Below are 22,471 nucleotides of genomic sequence, written 5' to 3'. Positions count from 1 at the left end.
CAGAGGATGCCTGCACTAGGGGCAGCCTGCTTCAGAGGCAGAGCCTGCTCTAGGGGCTGCCTGCTGTACAGGCAACCTGCTCCAGAGGTAGCCTGCTCTACAGGCAGCCTGTTCCAAGTGCAGCCTGCTCCAGAGGCAGCCTGCTGTACAGACAGCCTGCTCCAGGGGCAGCCTGCTAGGCAGCCTGCTCAACAGTCAGCTTGCTCCATAGGCAGCCTGCTCAAGGGTCAGTCTACTTTACAGGTAGCCTTCTCCAGAGACAGCCTGCTCTACAGACAGCTTGCTCCAAGTGTAGCCTGCTTCAGGGGCACCCTGCTCTACAGGTAGCCTGCTTCAGGGGCAGTCTACTCTACAGGCAGTCTCCTCTAGTGGCCGCCTGCTCCAGGGGCAGTCGGCTCCAGAGACAGCCTGCTCCACCCTACTCTACAGCAGCCCACTTCAGTGCAGCCTTCTCTACAGGCAGCGTGCTCCAGAGGCAGCCTGCTCTACAGGCATCCTGCTCATGCAGCCTACTCCAAGGGCAGCTGGCTCCAGAGGCAGCCTGCTCTACAGGCAGCATGCACCATGGTATCCTGCCCAAGAGGCAGCCTGCTATGCTGGCAGTCTGGTCAAGGAGCATCCTGCTTCAGAGAAAACCTTCTCTACAGGTAGTATGCTCCAGAGGCAGCCTGCTCTACAGGCAGTCTGCTCCAGAGGCAGCCTGCTCTACAGGAAGCCTGCTCCAGGGGCAGCCTGCTCTACAGACAACCTGTTCCAGGGACAGCCTCATCTATAGGTAACCTGCTCCAAGGACAGCCTGCTCAACAGGCAACCTGCACCAGGGGCAGCCTTCTTTACAAGCAGCCTGCACCAGGGGCAGCCTGCTCCAGGCTGCTGCACAGGAGGCCTACACTCTTATGCTTGCTCTCACTTGGACAAGCTGAACTGCAGGTCACTCTGAAAAGGTCGGCATGCCTAGGTCGTCACAAAAAGCTTTACTAATTAATCCAGACATATTCTCTGCTTATTTCTTCAGTCCATGCACTGTCACCCATTCATCCTATCAATTTAAGCACCCTCTCACCTATTCATTACCAATCCATTCTTCCAACCATGACTAATTGTTTCAATCCTTCTCTGATCCTTCCAAACAATCGTATAAACCAGTTCACAATGAAGCGCCTCCACTAATACACAAGACCATCTGACATTGGCAATTCGTGCTAATTAGTGTTAGCACCTCTCCACTGCGACCTGGACTGAGACCGTCAACTTAAAGTGAGGTAAGAAGTGGGCATATGTGAAAAATGCAGCCCCTTCATTCTCACCAATAGGACACCTGTAAGTCTGAAAGAATTTATTCTGATAATAGTTCCCATTATTTAAGGAATACGTTGGGAGAGCTTGGAAAGTTTTAACATGCAGATTTGGTTCCTCTCTTTTGACTGCAGTAACATTGAGAAACCAACAGCACACTAGTAAAGCGGAAAGTGTTTGTAATGTATTAATCCAGCCAAGTAAGCCCATAAATAAAACAGAGGAAAAACAAATAACCATGAATGACTTTCACCTACTGCATGGGCTAAATCAAAAATTGATTAGCGTCTGCTCAGGATATTTTGTATTGATCAAATCTCACAAAACACGTTTTATAATTTGAAAGCAAATTCACAGCCATGACCCCTGGGACCAACTGAAGAGAAAACACAACCACATGGTTAAGTGAGCACTATCAAAGATATGTTAAATTTATTTATGAAAAAACACTGTGTCAAGAGTCTGCAAGCTCGGATGCAGAGATGGAAAGCTCAAATTCCTGCATGCATTTTACAAGAATTCACAAAGGTTACCTAGAAAAACATACCTAGAAGATGGTTCTGTGGCATGAATAATTAATATGTCATAAAAATATGGAGCTGCTTATGTGATGGATCAAACAAGAACAGGGAAACTACTCATAAGTAACACTAACGTTGCAATAGTGTGGCAAAAACGCTGCACCATATATACAAAGTGGCACAGTGCTCACATTGCGCCACTTTGTAAACCCTTGCACCACATTATGCTTACGCCAGACATGCATGCAAAGGGGTCGTTCCCCATTAGGGGTCCCTCAAAAATGGTGCAGTGGAATCTATGAAGTTCCACTGCGTCATTTTTAGCACTATTTTTAATGCCTGCACAGAGCAGGTGTTAAAAGGAGGCACACCATTATTTTTGGTGATAATCCTGCAAAGTACAATAGCTTTAAAAATGATGATGCTATTGTCCCTTAATCTGTGCCATGGTGTCCCGTATGTTAAATACGGAGCACACATGGCGGCTGTTGGGGGGGACAAGGGGCTGCAAGAAAAGTGGCGCTTCATAACATGAAGCACCAATTTTCTTAAATCTGGGCCTATGTTGTTTGGAAAAAAGGTTCCAGCCCCCCAGTGACATATTTAACTCCTGACGCTGAAACGACACGCAACTAGGAGTCGAACCTAAATAATGGTGCTAAGCCCGATTAGCTTCATTATTTAACGCTTGGTCAGACCAGGCATTGAAGTGCTGGTAGGCCCAGTTCCATGGGGAAACACCATGGAAAAGGCACATAGATGTCCACCCCAAGCAGCACTACCACCCACACTCCAGGGACACTACTGGAGGGGGGAGCCCATCACAGGTAATCACATGTGTATGTGTGTGGTGTTCCACCAGGGGCCCCTTACATGGGGTCCTCTGCCTGGCACTGAGTATTTTGGGCTTGCCCTAGGGTCAATGGCCCCCTGTGATGGGCATTGGGGTAGTAGTAATGATTCCTGTCTATACGTAGAAAGGAGTGATTTTTGTTGGCTCTTGTGTGTCAAAAAATGATGTTAGGCTGACTAGCAGCAGATATTTTGCCGTTAATCAGCCTACCGTCATTTTTGACCCACTAGCGCCATTTTCCCTAACGCCATCCATCACCGGCTAGCGCCTTTTTGATAAATTAAGGTTCAAAAACATTGGGCCTCATTTACAACATTTTGGCGCATTAAGGACAATGATGCACAACTGCGCCAGCATAGTTGTGCATCAATTTTCTTACATATGGGCCTACGTTCTTTCACCTCTCAGGGAATACATAATGCAAATCCCTAAACTGGGGACAGAATACCCCTTGTAGTACTTGTCTCACAGAGTAGTGAAGCAGTCCACTCTTGAGCACTCCTTGGGAGGTGAGGTATTGTGGGCTTGAAACTCAGAACATAGCGCAGCAAAATATAACACATGCTAAATCATTGTTCAGTTAATGTTTTTTTCTTGATGAGTACTTTAATACACACAACCAAATACTAGACACAAAACGTGAAATATTCACAAGATTGCAGAAGGACTTAAAAAAGTTCACCTTTCCTACGAGAGGCGACTAACAGCTCATATCCTGTTATTTGCCATTGTGTGCTAGGCACTTAGCAACAATCTACGCATCAGCAAGCCGTACACCTAAAACAGAACCATTCATATGTCTTCTTATAGTTAAATATATAGGGCTATTCAGCATCAAAAACATATGCCTATTGGCTTTGTTAAGGTCTTCCAAATCAAAGCAATATGTGCCCATCTTCAGCCAATATATGGTACATCAGTAATGCTAAGCCTTTAGGCCTTAACATAATATTTAAGACATTTGCTTTTCACCATGCATTAACGAGACATCTAGGCTTTGACATACATTGTTCATTATCAACCAGCAAGGCATATAATTTATTACCTAAAAATGTGTCTTTCTTTTTTAGTTACCAATCAATCCTTCGTGACTCGACAACACCTAAGATCATCATCTCCATGGACTAACGCCGAACCTCAGAAGCTACACTTTTGTGGCCCTGCCTTGCATGAGAATCACTGCTTTTTTCCTGGCAGAATTAAATTAGGATTAAACACATTTTCTTCCTGTACACAATCCTTCAAAGGGCACGCAGCAGCTTCACACATGCTCCAAAATTAAGCTCCCACCACTCTGTGGGCACCCTGGTCCTTCCTTGTCACCTGCTAGCAACAGATTCAACTTTGTGGGCCACTCGATGGGAATCATGTGGTGTACCAAGATGGTGTTGCTTTAATCCTTGATGCAGCTACTACTGTTTCACTTGGTGCTTGTACATGCCCTTAGAAGACACACATGCACACACTGAAATGGGCTTCAACACGTGCTCCTCAAACCACATGTTTACACCAGCTCCGTTGCCTTGCTCTGGACACTTCCACTTTTCCTGAGAGATGGACCCAAATGTAGTGTTCTCCAGCTCTCCCAGGATATCTCTTTAGTGCACATTGGGGAGCGGGTAATGATTGATGTTTCTTCTGCTGCTTGAGAAGCCGCTTTCTCACTGGGCCACACACATGTCCAGGTGCTCCCAGGAATACTGATGACTGATGTTGGGTATTTCTCCACCTCTACTGGTGACAATGTTTAAATGTTGTGGGCTCAAATCACGACCCCCATGGGGACCAATAGCCAAACAAGCTTCCCAGGAGAAAAAGGCCAGTTATAATTGATATTCTCGATAGCGGTGGATGCACCCACCTCCAAACATTCACCTGAAGCTTTCTTCATGCTTTTCATTAGTGTCAAGCTAACCTTTGAATATTCTGGGCCTCTTATTATGATTTCATTGGACTTAGGGGCGCTTACTATCTCATGCCCAGCTCTAGGCTCCTGTGACATCCTCCAGGGTTCTCCTAACCGTGACTGATTTCAATGATTTCCTTGAGCCCTTCCACAGCCTCTAGAACAACTGTTTCTTCTCTTTAGCAGAAGCTTAGTTGTAGGGACCTGGACCTGTCATTCTGTCCATCCCTGGTAGTTTATTGACTAGGAATCTTTCTGAAAGTAGTACCTAAAGTCCTAAATGGGAGATCACTCTTTTTGCCTGCACTTTCAAGCCACCCATTCACTCTACCACTTGCAGGATGACTGTGAACATCATAAAGCGTCTGTAGTGCACACTCCTTGTGGATTCCACAACAGAACCAATTCACAGAAATCAAGGTGACTCCCCCACCCCCACCCGGGACCCCAGTAAATTCACCCTCTACTGTTCCTCCGAGGGAACCAGGGAACTCTCTAGAGCCCTGGTATACCTGTTTCTGCCCAAATGGTCTTACCTTGGGTCTTGCAGGCTCTGTGTCTGTGAGAACCTACAAAAGGATGACAGTGTTCCTATGACTGTTGAAGCACCCATCCAATGTCTTGGTGCCACACTATCCCTCCACCCATGGGTGCAACTTATGTGGATCCACCTAATGCCTTTCTTACCACTCTGAGAAGGTTACAAATGGTAGCTCTCTACAACCTATTTCCCTCTTAAAGTTAAGCTCTCCCTTCTAAAGCCTGATCTTACTCAGTGACGTCCTGTATGATGGGAATCTATAACTTAGCAACACACCTATTTACACTAAACTAGAAAAAAACTAAAAACTATACCCTTTCAGTGCATTTTCTTTTTACAAAAAATTAAACATTTCATCGCAAACAAAACTAAGTACGAAGCACAACATTACAATATGTACACATTTGCAGGTGAAAAACAATGGAAGCAACCTACAACCGCTTTCACAAGCTATGGGGTATAACCATAGCTAATATATGGATACGCTGCTGGAGCAGTTTAGAGCACAAGTGGAAGACCATGGTTGATACCTGACGAGTTCCTTCAGACATTGCATGAGTGGGCAATAGATCTCACTGGTCCCTTCCCATCTGATGCTCACATAAGGTACTGAGGGCCTGATTTATGAAAAGTTAGCGCCCCCTTAGCGTCATTCTTTGACGCAAAAGCAGAGCAAACTTACAAAATATAATTATATTTTGTAAGTTTGCTCTGCTTTTACGTCGAATAATTATGCAAAGAGGGCACTAACTTTTCATAAATGAGGCCCTGAATGCTTGAGGTTTCAACATCTGGGACAACTTACACTTGTCTAGCGACAAGTTATTTATGTGATGGAGGCCGGACTATCTTGATTATAAGGTTCGGGTGGGTGTATGGGGGAGTTGTTGGCTCACTACTCTTTATCTTTCAGTGCATAATGTACTGCTTTGTGTATTACGAAGTTACAAACTGTGCTAGTTACAATATTGCCGTTGTCATATACATGTAATATCTTATGCATATACCTTGGCTTTTACGAGCTGTCTGTATCACAACGCCAATTGATTCCATGTGTGTTCATGTTTGCAAAATGCGATAAACTACGTTAAAAAAAAAACACAAGCTGTGGGGTTTTACATTACAAAAGTCACAGAGGTAAAATAGCCCACTAATTATAAACTAATACCTAAAACCACAAGACCTTCATATATGTCTATAGAAAACCAGGCCCTCTGTAATTCTAAAACATTAGGACTATTAGATTTGTCATAAATTGTATTCCACAATGAGAAATGTGGCATTTCGGTGTACATGAACATTTGAATACTGTTGACACAAACATGGGCCTATGTTGTCATTTGCAATTAAAAAGCCAAAAGATTTAGGTTTGGCACACCTTCATTAGTAATCAATGCAAAACAATGAATATTTCTGTGATTGAACTGGAATGCCTACAGTCTCATAAACCTCAAAACTCAGGGCCTCATTTACAAGGTTTTGGCATGGGGCAGTGTCCAATGGATTCTTGCAGTGCTGCTCTGCGTCAAAATAAGAGGGCAGGAATATTTATGAGATACGGTTCACACCTGTCCTTTCCTTCTGTGCTGGTGCAAAATTGGCTGCCATGCACCAATGCCGGCACCCTTGTACGATGGTGCAAGGGTGTCTGTGTTGGCCACATTGTAGGAATGATTGTTTTTGTGCAGAAAGACACACCTTCCTGCACAAAAGCAATCACTGGAGGTGATGTCCTCTTACTACCTGTGCAGCAGAATGCAGCACAAATAGAAAAGAGGAAAAACAAGGAGAAATAATGTTGCGCCACCTTTATGCCTCCCCTTGGGAGGTGTAACCATTTGGCGCATTTGCAGGTTTACAAAATCTTGTAAATCTTCGAATGCGCCAAAATCCATGGGTGTTGCGTGGGAACACCCACGGCAACACCCATGGACCGCCTCTTTGATGCAAAATAAGGCAATGCAGCGACTTGCACTGCGTTGCCTTACTCCATATCTACAAGGCCATGAAAAGCCATGCAAAGTGGCTTTGCATGGCCTTGTAGATATGGGCCTGCAGCCTGTGCCACTGGTGCATCACCAAAAGTGATCGCCGGGCAGCGCAACCTGCTTGTAAATAAGGCCCTGAATGAGCACCATATGCTGCATGGAACACCATAAGTTCAACATTAGGATCAACCCAGACTAAGGGCCTGATTTAGAACTTGGTAGATGGGTTACTCCGTCACACCGGTGACGGATATCCCGTCCACCAAAATCTAAATCCCATTATCCCCTATGGGATTTAGATTTCAGCTGATGGGATATCTGTCACCGCAGTGATGGAGTAACCAATCCGCCAAGTTCTAAATCAGGCCCAAACTTTCAGATTTTCCCAGTGTGTCTAATACAATACTGCAGGAGAAGTACAGTGACATTGTTTATTTAAATGTGGAGGGGGGCTGCACTGCTCCAGCCAGCTCCTACATGCAGCAGTAACCTTTTAGTGGTGCCTCTGCTCTTTTGCTGCACCACAGTGCACAATATGCTTTTTTTAACTTGCTGTGCTTCATGGTGTGAAATGGAAAGGGAAGAAATGCTCCATATTTCCAAAGATAGGCAGCAGTTCTGCTCTCTCCTTGAGTTGGCATACTGTGTGCTATCTAGTGTCCATGCAGGTGCCCTATCACCGTAGTGCAGCAATCCTTGCATTATGGGCAGGATTCTTTTTGTGCAGGAAGGGGACACATTCCTGCAAATAAACATTGCTAGGACGTACACTGCTCTTTCTGGGAAAAGAAAGTAATAACGACAAATAAATATATTTCTCGTCATTAATCCACTGTTGGGTAGATCCATCATTTTGGCACACACTCAGGTTTATAAATCTGTGTAAGTCTGTGTTTGCACCAAAATTCATGGGTGAATGCATGGCCAGGTTTTAACAATATAACACCTATGAGACACAAAGTAATTCAAGGCAGCTTTTTTCATAGCCACGAAAAGTGGCTTTGTGAGGCTTAGTAAGTGATGCCAATTATTTTGTGTCTGGGCTATGCCACAACAGTGATGCAACCCTGATGCAAAATCATGGTAAATCTGGGCCAATGTGTGTTGTACTCGTCAGGTGGTGTGGCTGACACTGGAGGTGCCTTGCATCTTAATCAGGCACCTGCACACTCTTGTGAGAGGTTCAGAATATCCACTTCCACTTACGGGGGGTTGGCTCTCACTGTGCCTTGGAGGGTTCCTTCTCAAAATGCCATGATGCTCAGGTCTGGAGCCTCACATGGGCGAGTTGTTGGTACAGTGGTGCCCCCTCTTATTTGTGGGCATTGTCTTGATCTGTGCTCCTAGTCCCACGAGGAGCTCCACCAGCCTGTGGGCTATCTGAGGATGTTTATAAAATTCTGCTGGTGAATTTTTGACAGAGCAGGTGCTGCGTCCATCAAAGCACCCACTGAGACCACTGAGGCACACAAGTTGCACCCTGTTTTGCAGATAAATCCAGCTGGATGCTGGAAGTGTCATCTTTAGGTGTTTAGAGGCACTGGGCAAGATATATTTCAGGGGCCTCTATCTGGAAGGCATTTGAATTTTGTACCATTTTTGTTAATTCAAGCCCTAGTGATGCCAAATTATACTTTTCAAAAACAAGGGCTGAAAGCATAAACTCCCTGGTATCCACCATTGAAAGATTACCATAAGAAAGCATGAATGAGTATAGATTAATTAATATGAAGGGGGAAAATGATAAAACTTGGGCCCAGATTTAAGAAGGCGTAGCACCTCCTTTTGCCACATTAGCGTCATTTTATTCATACTAATGTGGCCCAATGAGGCCAAAATCGCCATGCCAGATTTACAAAGTGCCACTTTGTAACCCCTTTGCGCCACTTTGTAACCCTTTGCACCACATTTTGCCTGCGCCAGGCATAATGTTACCTGGCGGGGTGTTTACACGTTAGTGGGGCCTAAACAATGGCGCAAAGAAATCTTTTAGATTTTTGGGGAATTTTTTATGCCTGCTCGGAGCGGGCGTTAAAAGGGAGCACATCATTGGTTACAATGGGCCCCTATGTACTGTTTAGGGTTAATGCCAACATTTTGACAGTAAATCAATAGCGTAAATAATTCTGATGATTTTTCCCCCTCCCCCTGCTCACCCCCTTGGTAGCTTGGCACGAGCAGTCAGGCTTAACCCGGAGGCAATGTGTAAAGCGTTTGCACAACACACACACACATGTGACGCAATATCCCCACCACAAAGGAAACACAACACCAGATTATATGAAAATATACTGTATTGTACACAACACAATTATCAGACCAAACATCACATATCAGTACTATCCTGCTACCTTAGCAGTTGTCAGAACGTTACACATTAGTTACTCTGCACATTAGCAGTAGTCACACATAACACACAGGTTACTCAGTATTCTGCAACATAAGCCGTAGTCAGGAAACACATTATCACATTAGAACACTTGTGATAAGAATATCATAAAACGCCCATAGTAGGAACATTATAAAAAATATGGCAAGTTAGGGAAACATATTAGCAAGTCATGCCCATAAAAGGAACATTTGCATATGCCTATGAAACACTATGAAAAACAGATAGGCAACATGTAAATCAGACGAAGTCTCTAGTAAGAACTTATGTTCTATATATTGTTCCTTTAACAGTACCTGGCTTGATGAAGGCACCTCCAGTGCCTAGAAGATGAACAATGGGGCCCCCGGCGCTCCTATGCGCAAAATGGGGGCCTCTAAAATCCTTTTAAGGAGAAGAGGGCGGCACGCACCTCCTCTAGACCATTGACGGGCCCCTCCGGGGACCGTGATTACTGGGGGCCATCCAGGAAGCGTTTTTCAAAGCGCTAAGGCCATACTTATAGCCCGGGTTGCGGCGGTGATTCCAGCATGAAACAGGTGCCTCGAAGTGCCTGAGGGCACAGAAGAGCACTCTCTCAGCGCAAAGGGGATATCAAGGCAGCACTCCTTGTGCAGGGAAAAGTTACAGGGGTCAGGGGCCACGGCATCCTGCCCCTGGGAGCAATGAATCAGGAAGGAGCACAAGGCTGGTGGGTCCAGCTACAGGCCAGCACAACGGGTGCAGATGATGGCAGTTCCTCCTAGTGACCAGGCAGGTCACAGGTTAGCACAGCAGCAGCAGTCCAAGGCGGATTCCTGGGGAGTCCATTCAGCAGCGTTTTGTGTCCAGGTTCAATTTCCAAGAGTGTTCAAATTGTGGGGAAAATTCCCCTGTACTTATAGTCAGTTCTTACAGTGCTTTTCAATGGTAGGGAAAGGAGGTTCCAGCCAGTTACAACTGGTTCTGGGAGTGCCCCCTCTCTCCTTTCAGCACAGGCTCCAAACATCAGTGGGGGGTTAACGACCCTATTGTGTGAGGCCAGGGCACAGTCTTTACAAATGCAGGTGTGCCCCGCCTCTCCCTTCTCTCAGCCCAGGAAGACTATTCAGTATGCAGATGCACCTCTGTGACACCTCCACCCTCCCTGTGTACAGGCTGTCTAAAAAGTATGCACAAAGCCCCAACTGTCACTCTGTCCAGACGTGGATTGGAGTCAAGCTGCAAAACACCAGAGTCATAAGCACAGATAAATGCGCACTTTCTAGAAGTGGCATTTCTGTGATAGTAATAAAAAATACACCCACACCAGTAAGCAGCATTTATTATCACCATCACAACCATACCAAACACGCCTACGCTACCCCTCATAAATCAGACAATACCCCTTACACATAAGGCAGGGCATTTCTAATGCAATCCTATGAGAAGGCAGCACTCACAGCAGTGAGACACCAAGTTAGGCTGTTTGTCACTACCAGGACAGGCCATGCAATATGGCACATGTCCTGCCTTTCTACATACATGGCACCCTGCCCATAGGGCTAGCTAGGGTGTACCTTAGGGGTGACTTACATGTAGTAAAAGGGGAGTTCTGGGCCTGGCAAGTAAGTTTAGATGCCAGGTCCCTGTGGCAGAAACTGTGCACACAGGCCCTGCGCTAGCAGGCCTGAGACAGGTTTGAAAATCTACTTCAGTGGGTGGCACAAGCAGCGCTGCAGGCCCACTAGTAGTATTTAATTTACAGGCCCTGGGTATAGAGATACCACTGTACAAGGGACTTATAGGTAAATTAAATATGCCAATTAGGTATAAGCCAATCATACCAACTTTAGATGGGAGAGCACCTGCACTTTAGCACTGGTCAGCAGTGATAAAGTGCTCAGAGTCCTAGAGCCAACAGCAAGAGGTCAGAAAAACCAGGAGGAAGGAGGCAAAAGACTGGGGATGACCCTGCCTAAGGCAAAAAGTCCAAAATTAGCCAATCACATAATGACTTGAAATTGCCATGTACCACAACAGTTTCACAAAATTTCACAAAATTGTATGACATTACAGCAGTCACAGTCATCACTAAGTTTAAATGCTTTATAACTTTGAAATACATACCTAGTTACCTCTACTTCACAAAAGGATCATCTGCACACCATAATGTATAATCATGCCAAATTTCATGGAAATCCGTTCAGCTGCTACACGAGTACAAAGTCTATGGAAAATGCATTTGTGCCACAACGCGTTTTGGAGCCCCCCCCTTTCCTTTTCACTTCCATGACGAATCACTGTGAAACCTTCCATCCTCTGTCAATGTAGAAAAAGCTACAGGTTTGGAAAGTTTTGTGGAGATTTGCAAAGTGAGCGCAAAGTTAGTACTGAGCAAAAAATCTGAGGAATCCCTATCTCTGGGAATCCTTACTATAACCAAATACTTTCAAGGTGTGTAAAAGTTGAATTAAGAATTGCAAACATACATTCACATGTGTTTACTTTGCCTGGACAATTATATTTTAGTAGTCGATATTTAGCATGGTATTAAAAATATCCACGCAATCCTGCCAGACAGGGGTAGTCTAGTTTTGGCTTGCTGCAAATTTAAATATCTTGTATGGAAGTGTTTATTCTTCCTGTATGTTTAAGTTGAATACAGCCTACTGCACAAATAAATGCTGAAGCAAGTATTATACCCACAGAGATGGGAGATCAGCTAGCACGCTTCCACGCAATGTAGCCTTATCACACCATAGGTGTGTTATGTTTTAAAGAAAGAAAAAAAAACTAGTTTATATTTCACGTGTTAATCAAAATACACAGGAAACGGGTGTCGTGAACCCCCGCTTTAGCAGCTACGCGGGAGTGGGGTTCTTTGCGAGCCTCTTCTGTCTGGAACTCGGCAGACAAAAGATCCTCATTAATGCTAGAATACAAGAGAACAGGGAAGGAAAGAAGCAATATTGGAAGGAAGAGTGAACATAAGGAAGTATGGATGAATCAGTGGGTGGATGACTGAGTATGTGGATGAATCAGTGGGTGAAAGGATGAGTGAATGATAGGTGGATGGACAGGTGAAAGGATGGCATGGGTGGTTGGATGGACGGATATATGGCAGAGTTGATGGCTTGATGAATGGCAGAGGGGACTGATGGATGGATGGAGGAGTGGATGGATAGATGGAAGAGTGAATAGATGGATGGTTGATTGATGGATGGCAGAGTGGCAGAGTGGATGGGAGGATGAATGGATGGCAGAGTGGATGGATAGATGCATGATGGCAGAATGGATAGATGACAGAGTAGATAGATGAATGGATCATGGATGGATGGCAGAGTGGATTGATGGATGGCAGAGTGGATGAATGGCTGGATAGTTGCAGAGTTGATGGATTGATGGATGAATTGTAGTGGATGGGTGGCAGAGTGGATTGATGGATGGCAGTGTCGGTGGATGGCAGATTGAATGGATTGATAGGTGGATGAATTGCAGACTAGATAGCTGTATGGTTTAGAGTAGGGATAGATGGGTGGCAGAGTGAATGGATGGATGGATGGAGGGAAGAGTGAATAGATGGACGGATCATGGATGGATGGCAGAGCAGTTTGATGGATGGTAGAAAAAATGGATGGATGGATGAATGGCGGAGTTGATGGATTGATGGATGAATGGCAGAGGGGATGGATGGATGGCAGATTGGATCGGTGGATGGATGTTAGAGTGCATGTGCGAATGGATGGCAGAGTGAATGGATGAATGAGTTGATGACTGGACGGTTGAATTGCAGAATTGATTGAAAGATGGAGTAATGGATGGTAAAGTGGATGAATGGAAGGATGGATGGTCAGATGAGTGGACGGCAGAATGGAGGTCAGAGTGGATTGATGGATGGAAGAGTGGATGAAAGGATAAATGCAGAGTGGGTGGACTGGCGGATGAATAGCAGAGTGGATGGGTCGATGGATGGATGGATGGCAGAATGGCTGAATGGATTGATGGATGGAAAGATAGATGGCAGAGTGAATAGATGGATGGATGATAGATGGATGGCAAAGTGGATTGACGAATGGCAGATAGAATGGATGGATGAATGGCAGAGGGGATGGATATATGGCAGAGTGCAGGAGTGGATGGATGAACAGGTGGATGGATGGATGACAGAGTGGATGCATGGATGGATGGACAGGGAAGTTGAGGGCAGAGTGAATGGGTGAATGGCAGAAAGGATGGATGGATGGAAGAGTGGATTGATGGATGGCAGATTGGCTGAATGGATGGATTGCAGAATGGGTGGATTAACAGATGAATATCAGAGTGGATGAGTGGATGCATGGGTGGCAGAGTGGATTGATGAATGGCAGAGTCAATGACTGGATGGATGGCAGAGTTCATAGATTGATGGATACATGGCAGCGTGGATGGGTGGCAGAGTGGATGGGAGGATGGATGGTTGGCAGACTGGATGGATAGATAATGACAGAGTGGATGGATGACAGTGTAGATAGATGAATGGGTGATGGATGGATGGCAGGATGGATTGATGGATGGCAGAGTGGGTAAATGGCTGTATGGATGGCAGAGTTGATGGATTGATGGATGAATGGCAGTGGATGGGTGGCAGAGTGGATGGATGGATGGCAGGATGGATGGATGGCAGGGTGCATGGATGGGAGACTGAATGGATTGATGGATGGATGAATTGCAGACTAGATGGCTTAGTGTAGGGATAGATGGATGGCAGAGTGGATGGATTGATGGATGGATGAATTGCAGACTAGATGGCTTAGTGTAAGGATAGATGAATGGCAGAGTGGATGGATGGATGGCAGATTGGTGGATTGATGGATGGCAGTGTGGATGAATGGATGGATGGCAGAGTTGATTGATGGATAAATGGCACAGTGGATAGATTGCAGAGTGGATGGATGGATGGCAGAGTGGATGCATGGATGGCAAAATGGGTGGATGGTAGACTGGATGGATTGATGGATGGCAGAGGGGATGGATAGATGGCAGTGCATTGATGGGTGAATGAATAGAATGAGGAACAAATTAATAAAGGATACAAAATGATGGATGAAATAATATAAAGGTCACAGAGTGGGTATCATCAGGTATCTGTGAAAAGGTGAAAGAATGAATGGCTAGATGCACAGATGGAAGAGACAAGGAAGCTGTTCTAAGGAGAGTTTGGATCACTTTATTTGCTTCTTTGGTGGCATCAGCGTTTTAGTTCAAAGTGGGGGCTGTTTTAATTTTATGGTTCCTCCCTTGTTAGGAATCCACAGACATTTTTCAATATAAATGAACCACTTTGCAGATTGGTTAAAATGAGCATTCTAAAAAATAATTAAATGTAATTTAAAATAAATATCTTACCCGGATGAAAAGAATCTTTTCTCCAACTTTGTATCTTCCTTGAGAAAGACGTTCCAAACAAAATGTATTGGGGCACTTACAGGGTGGATCTTCAGAAATTCGTTTTACCTGAAGAAAAAGAAAGACTTTTAACAATGCACAATGAACAGCTATATTCATAGATAACATTCTTTCACAATAATTTAGTCCATCTTCTAAAATTGTATATTGTTTGCAATGAGTAACAAACACCTGGGGCACAGCTTCTAGGTGCAACAAACCTTAACTCTAAATTAAGAGATTCGCCAACATAAAATAAAGAGGGAAACAGAAAAAAACGAAAATCACAAATAAAAAATACAAGTAAGTAAAAAGATGTCAAACAGGCAAAGTTATGAATGTCATGCAGACCAAGTAGCCCCTGGGGTAAGGTTTTCAAGAGAGCTTTTCAAGATGATGTTTTTTTATATACAAATCTCTGAAAGCATCTTACTCCCCAGGCCTGTAACAATATGGATCATTAAGGTCCTATAGGCCTCATTTACGAGGTCCGTGGAGCAGGGCAGTGCAGCAAGTGCTTTTCTGCGCCACCCTGCGCCACCAGTAAAGAGCAGAAATGCGTTGTATCTACAAATACACAAATTACTACCAAGCGCCAGCGCAAGCATTCTTTGCACCATGGAGCATTGTGTGGATGATTGTTTTTATACAGGGGGACACCTTGCTGCACAAAAACAATTACAAGAGGTGTTGTACTCTTTTTATGTGTACTGCAGAATGCACTTCACATAGTAAGAGGAGAAAACAGGGAGAAATAAAGATATTTCTCCACATTGCATCATTCTATACGCCACCCCTGAGATAGCGTAGAAATCTAATGCATTCTCAAATCTGGGGATGAGTCAGATTCCTTCTGGTTCCATGGGTGTTGCGTGGAACACCCCAAGCATCACCCATAGAACGCTCCTTTCACACAGTGTTATGTGTGAAAGGGATCCATATTTACAAGGCCATAAAAGGCCATGCAAGGTGGATTTGCGTGGCATTGTAAATATGGACTGGCACACTCTGCCACTGGAGCGTAAAAAAAAAATTATGCTCTGGTGGTGCAGCGTGTGGCTAGGGCCTCGTAAATGAGGCCCTATGTCTTGTGTCTGTGCTGTACTTCGACCATTTTCAAAATGTGATGCTTTCATATTATAATCTCAAATTAACTATAGCAAAATGTTGTTATTTATCAATTTCAGGCTTTAATGCAGCAAAGTCAGACTCAACGGTGTCCAAATTGCTGAGTACTTTACATTGAAATAGTAAGTAACTGCTGGTAGTCAAGTGACATTGAAGAACAAATGATGGGTAAAGACAGAGATGCTAAGGGTAAGAGTACAGAAAATGTTTACATTTAGAAGAGATCTTGGGGGTCATTCTGACCCCGGCGGGCGACGGGAGCCGCCCGCCTGGAGGGAGCCGCCATATGGCCGCTCCGCGGTCGAAAGACCGCGGAGGCCATTCTGGCTTTCCCGCTGGGCTGGCGGGCGACCGCCAGAAGGCCGCCCGCCAGCCCAGCGGGAAACCCCTCCCCACGAGGAAGCCGGCTCCGAATGGAGCCGGCGGAGTGGAGGATGTGCGACGGGTGCAGTGGCACCCGTCGCGAATTCCAGTGTCTGCAAAGCAGACACTGGAATTCAAAGTGGGGCCCTCTTACGGGGGCCCCTGCAGTGCCCATGCCATTGGCATGGGCACTGCAGGGGCCCCCAGGGGCCCCACGACACCCCTCACCGCCATCCTGTTCCTGGCGGTCGGAACCACCAGGAACAGGATGGCGGTGAGGGGGTCGGAATCCCCCATGGCGGCGCAGTAAGCTGCGCCGCCATGGGGGATTCCCAGGGCAGCGGAAAACCGGCGGGAGACCGCCGGTTTTCCTGGTCTGACCGCGGCCAAACCGCCGCGGTCAGAATGCCCTGCGGGGCACCGCCAGCCTGTTGGCGGTGCTCCCACATCCCCGGCCCCGGCGGTCGGAATGACCCCCCTTGTGTCTGAGTGAGTCATAGCCAGAGAGACCTTAAGCCTCAGACAGGCCCAGCTTCTTGTAACTGTGGGAGAGAGGTATTGGGAAGAAGTTTTGAATCTCGTGCTGGAGAGCAATAATGAAAATAGTGACAACATTTCAAGATCACCGAAAAAGTTTAGAGACAAGGTAACTCAATGTTAGAAGGTTGCTTCTCTGTAGAAGGTACATGTAGATGACTTACAGTTTCAAAGATTTGGTTGGATTTCTGCAAGCAGGCAATAAAGCATGCAGTATGGTAGATAGGGAATCCAACAAACAATATAATTTTATTAAGGCAGTATGTGAACCCATGCAGATGTTTATGTGGAAAGCTGCAAAATGAAGTTATGCTACCACTGAGAGGGCTCAGATACAAAAATGGCCATCATTGTGTAAAATAAAGGCTACTGCCAGCAGCACAGTACTGCGCATCATACAGATATGTGCGGTGTCAGAAAGTGTGTTATTAATATGAAAAAGGGGACTCCTTGGTAACCAGGTACCTTAAACACACCTAGACCAAAAAATAATCTTAGAGTATCTCTGCTCCTCAAATCCCAGTAGAAGAGTACAAACAGCAAGCAATTCAACACAGAATTGTGATGAGTACAAGCAGCAACACTCTTAAAGTTAAGAAAAAATAAGCAATACAATTTCCGTATATAAAGCAGAGAGACACCAAATGGTCAAATTCCCCAAAGGGGAACCAGAGATATTATTTTTTAGATTTCAAGGCAAAAAGTGCAATGAAAAAAGTAAAGCACTAATGGAAAATATGTTATGGTTGACTGGTGACAGTGATGAAGCAGAGGTTTGATACACCAACCAGAAAGCTCTCATCAAAGTTTGTACAAAGCTGGATTTGTAACTTCAAATGTCGATTTGCTTCTTGGACACATTTTCCATCTGCCCCCATTCCAAGGTTTTTCTTCGGACTTACTTTTTTAGTTTCTAAATTCCACCAGCGAGGCAAACCTGCAAGATGTAATTGGGTAGGATTTCTTGAAGCCAAGTACTGTTATCACTGGGTCCCACTACACGAGTTTTAAATGCAACAATCTTGTGTTTGGCTCATGGACCTGTTACATGTGATTTGGATTCCAAACTGATGACCATGATGTATGTACCATGCGTTGTGTAGCGCATCTTTGTATCAGTGTGCTATCACTAGGCGGGACATGACACCTCCTCACAACACAATGGGGTCAGATGTGGTGGTAACATGGTAACACTACAGTGCCTGGACACCCCATTCCTTTTGACATGTGACATTGCGGATGATGTGCCACACTTAGGGCCTTTGAAATTGGTAAGTGGCAATGCACAACACGTCTCCTAACTTGGCTGCACTGTCCCGCAACATTTAAACTATGCAAGAATGCCCCATGTGTGACATGTTACTGAGCAACCCTTTGTTGTCCCCTGCGCCAGTTGCTCATATGCAGCTGTGCACCTACACTACCTACCTTGCACCAGGGTACTTGGCTATCTGCCTTGTGGAGGTGGATGTATCTGCGCAAGAAGGGACACCGCCCTATACAGATGCTGTTTGATGGCCATTTGACTCTTTCTGTGTGTGCAGCAGTATGCAGCGTGCATTGGTGGCACATTCATCTGAGTTCAGAGCACAATCTACTTCCGTATTGCAACCTGCATACAGCACCCCTGGGGTGGTGTCTGTTGTTGGCACTGCCTCAGGTTTAACGTGATAGCTACATCTGAGTCAGCATCATCAAGCTATGTATCTTGTGGTGATAGACCTTCAGCAACACACATTGCACACCCCTTCCACACTACATACAGCATGGGAGGGTGGCTGATTTACAATGTGGCTTCCAGTCATTATGAATTGGTCATCTGCCAAGCTGTACATACAGTGCAGGGCATGACAATGTCACTGTGGGCTTTTACATGGTCCCTTGGTGATCCTGAGTGGCAGCAAATGTTTGTGTCAGCCATGAGGTGTCCAAGGGTGTGTATCCCATTGTCACAAGATGATCAACATAACTACCAGTGTTTCTCCTATCTTCCAACACATGTATTAGCATTTATACTGTCGACACATTCAGAGTGCAGGCTATGAGATGGAGCTCAGCTGCTTAGCATGTGTCCCTTGGCACAGTGCATGTAAGGCCAGTGATGTCCTTTTCTCACCTACAGGGTCCACTATGGCATCCATGATCTGCACTGTCTGACAGGGACTCTGCCCCATGGTATGCCATTTATTGTATTTAGTCCAGACATGATGGTGTTGTGAGACAGTGAGTGTTGCAAGTGAGTTGGCACTGCAGTAGGTGTGGTACCACCTATCGGACATCTGGCACATGGTTTGTGATGGGCATTGATCTTGTATTCCTATGTCCGTGAGCCAATGCGTCATGCAGATGTCTCTGCACATTACAGGTAATTCAGGTATGTGTTGATGAGATGTAGTTGGTATATGTGCAAGTTGTATGGTATTTGATGTTTGTTGTTGCAGTGATTTGCACGGCATGATTTGAGGGATCTGTGCCTAAATGGAACATACATGACATGGTGTATGCCATTGGCATGTCTGTGCTATTCTTTTTTTGTTGTATTGTGTGTGAAGTGCACATAGTAGGCAACCCGTGGGCACTTGTAGTGGTCTGTGTAGTTCTTCTGTTAGCAGAGGGTACATTTCTGCAGCTGTCCTTCCCATGGTGTGCCTGTCAAGTTGTGTTGTTTGTGGTGTGCACTGATTGTGCTGTATTGCAACATAGTGCATACTGTATGTGTTGTTAGCTGCACATCTTTGTTACTCTGGCGATGTGTTAATGTAGTGGTGTGTGTCTTGTGTGTCCTACAGGGTTGGTGTGTTGTGTGTATATTGCTAGGTTTCTTGACTTACCCACAAGTAGGCCATTTCTGAATTGTCCATCCTGGATTTGTTCACTGATCCTGCTGTGGCGGAATATATAGGAATCATGGACACTCCCAGGATACTTTGCCAAAATGTTAATGAATAGTTCCAGGTGGTCCACTATGCCCTGCACATTTATTGAATGGGTGTGCTTCCGATTCCTGTATAAGTGCTCGGTTGCTGCAGGTGGTACGAGGCGGACATGGGTGCAGCCAATTGCAACGAGCACATGCAGGAAGCCATGGATTTGATAAATCCCCTGTTTGTTCTCCTGCTGCTTTTGCTGTATGTTGGGAGACTGATGTAGCGGGTGTCAGGGAGCTGATGGCGTCTAACACCTTCGGCAGGATTTCTGGAAAAGGACATCTGTGAGACTCCAGCAATCAGGGCACCCGTTGTCTGGAAAGAACCACTTGCCAGCATGTGCAGGACAGCGAGCAGCTTTGTCACTGGTGGTATATTGTGTGGGTTCTGCAGGCTCACTGATATTTGTGGCTTAATGTTCTGCAGCAGGTGTAATATGGCTTGCCATTTGAGTCTGCAGGTCCTAATTATGTCCAGGTCCCTGAGGCCAAGGAGTGTTGTCCTGGGTCTGAAGACCCTCTCCTGACTTCTGCGTTGCCTTTGTGGGCTGTGTTGTCGTGGTGGTGAGTGAATGAGTTGTTGCTGTCCTATGCACCGTCTAGCTAGCTTTATCATGATCACCTCCATCTTCTCCTGTGGGTTGTAATGTTGCTTCTGTGTGTTCTCCTTAAGTAGTGGTGTATTTGTCTCATTTTAATGCCTGCCCTGACCCAGGTATTAAAATTTGATGCAAATTGGTGTAAATGCCATTTTTTGGGTCCGCCTCCCACCCGTGCGTAATTTTTGCCTGGGTGGATAAATGTGGCGCTAGGGAGTTTGAGTCATTTTTTGGATGGGAACACATACCTTGCATCTCATTGACGCAAGGAGGTTTCACACATCCGAAAAATGACGTTAACACCAATATTTTGACGCTAGACATGTCTAGCATCAAAATATAAATATGGCATTGAGTTTGCACTGAATTAGCGTAAAGAAAATGATGCTAACTCAGCGCAAACAGGTTATAAATATGCCCCTGCATGCCTAGGCTCATACTTTTAACTTGCCTTGAAGCTTTAGGACCTTGATGTTGGCAGGGCACAAGCATCCCCGTTAATGCAAGAATCTTTCGGCAACGACTGTTGAACGTAATTGAAAACTGCTGATCACAATGTAGGAACCTGAGCCTTATGAATCAGCAACACCATTATTCTTTATAAAGGTCAAAATATGTAAAAAATCATCCTTAATATTGCGACCACACCACACAATTCCTGATTCCAATCATCTCCTTAACAAGAAAAAAACAATAGTAGCTCATGAAGTTTTAAAACATACATTCTTGCTAGAACTCTCCGCCAGACATGCATGAAGGTGCCAGTTCCGGAAAAGAAACATAAATGTACAAGATTCACCAGCTAGTAAGCACATGCACAGCGCAATATTTTACTTATTGTCAAGTGTGAGGAGGGCAACCATTACTCATGAGAAGTGAAGACTAGAGTGGCTCATGCTGCCCTTTCCCTCCCAGTGGTATTACATGGTATATCACTGTCTTCTCATATGCACACATGGTTTATGCCATGCTGCTTTGTCAATGGTTGTATGTATAAAAAAAGTATTTATCCACATCGAAACAGAAGTGATTAATGCCAAGCAATATGATAAAATTACGTTGATTGGGCTTTGTGACTATTACCTGAATCTTTTTCCTCTGTCAGGTCATCAGTAACATTTTTTATCTGAAACAATAAACAGTGGTTTCAACAGGGAGCCTCTCTTAAAGGTGTATCTATGAGGAAAGTACCTGAACTGGACCAGTCAGGCATCTTCTGCAAGCACAGGGGCCCGGAAAGCTAAACATTTGTGAATGTGCCTTGTTGAGTTGCAATCCTAGCACATCGTACAGAAATACTTCTAGTACTTGCTTCTTGTTTAATATATGAGTAGCCCCTGATTTTCCTTTCTGAGTATGGTCTGTGGGCAGTAGATTCTATCCACTCACTGCTCAAAAAGTGACCGATCAGCTAGGACAGATTCGAGGCTGGAAATTCCCATTCACAACCACCATCTCCATCTACACCTGACCAGCAGCAGGTTGGTAGGCACTTGCAGACATCTGAGCTTGCAATGAGTAGAAATCAGGCTGCTACACACTCCTCCCCTGGTCAGGACCAGCAACTCATATGCGATGGTGCTGAACTTGGAGATCTGGAGTGGGTGCTGTCGCCCTAACTACTGTTCAACCTCTGCAGCATGACCAAAGGCAAGTGGCACCTTAAACACTACTCCCTAGATCGCCAAACACTGTTTGAGGCTGCTTCAATCCTGTCTCCCTGTGTACCTCACATGATGGTATGTAGTCACACGTGTGTGAGGAGAGGGAGCTTGAAGGGGTGCTGTATACTGCATCCACTACACCATATTCTGAGGATCTTCACATCTATATGTACAATACTATCTTTCCCCTCCCACACTAAACCTCTAATCCTCTATTTTGTAGGGAACATCAGCCTCAGAAATTCACTCCTTGCTCTTCCTTCCACTGCGTAACTGGAGTCATCCCCACGCTTGGGGCAACAGAACACTCAATCTCCCATGTGTCAAACTTTTCTAGTCCTGACTTTCCTTTCACACAAACTTGCTTTCTCATTA

General features: G+C 45.2%; 1 protein-coding gene across 2 annotated transcripts in view; it reads right to left on the bottom strand.

Moving 5' to 3' along the window:
* The window catches only part of GAS2 (growth arrest specific 2), a 570,246-nt gene that overhangs the window by 144,590 nt on the left and 403,185 nt on the right, over window positions 1-22,471 (bottom strand). For both annotated transcript variants that reach the window (XM_069221948.1, XM_069221949.1), the window contains exon 7: window positions 14,841-14,948. In XM_069221948.1, coding sequence (XP_069078049.1) covers window positions 14,841-14,948 — 108 coding nt within the window. The remainder of the gene's footprint in view (window positions 1-14,840; window positions 14,949-22,471) is intronic.

Source organism: Pleurodeles waltl, chromosome 3_1 (genome assembly GCF_031143425.1).
Source record: "Pleurodeles waltl isolate 20211129_DDA chromosome 3_1, aPleWal1.hap1.20221129, whole genome shotgun sequence".
Taxonomy (NCBI): domain Eukaryota; kingdom Metazoa; phylum Chordata; class Amphibia; order Caudata; family Salamandridae; genus Pleurodeles; species Pleurodeles waltl.
This window is presented reverse-complemented; position numbering and strand designations above follow the sequence as displayed.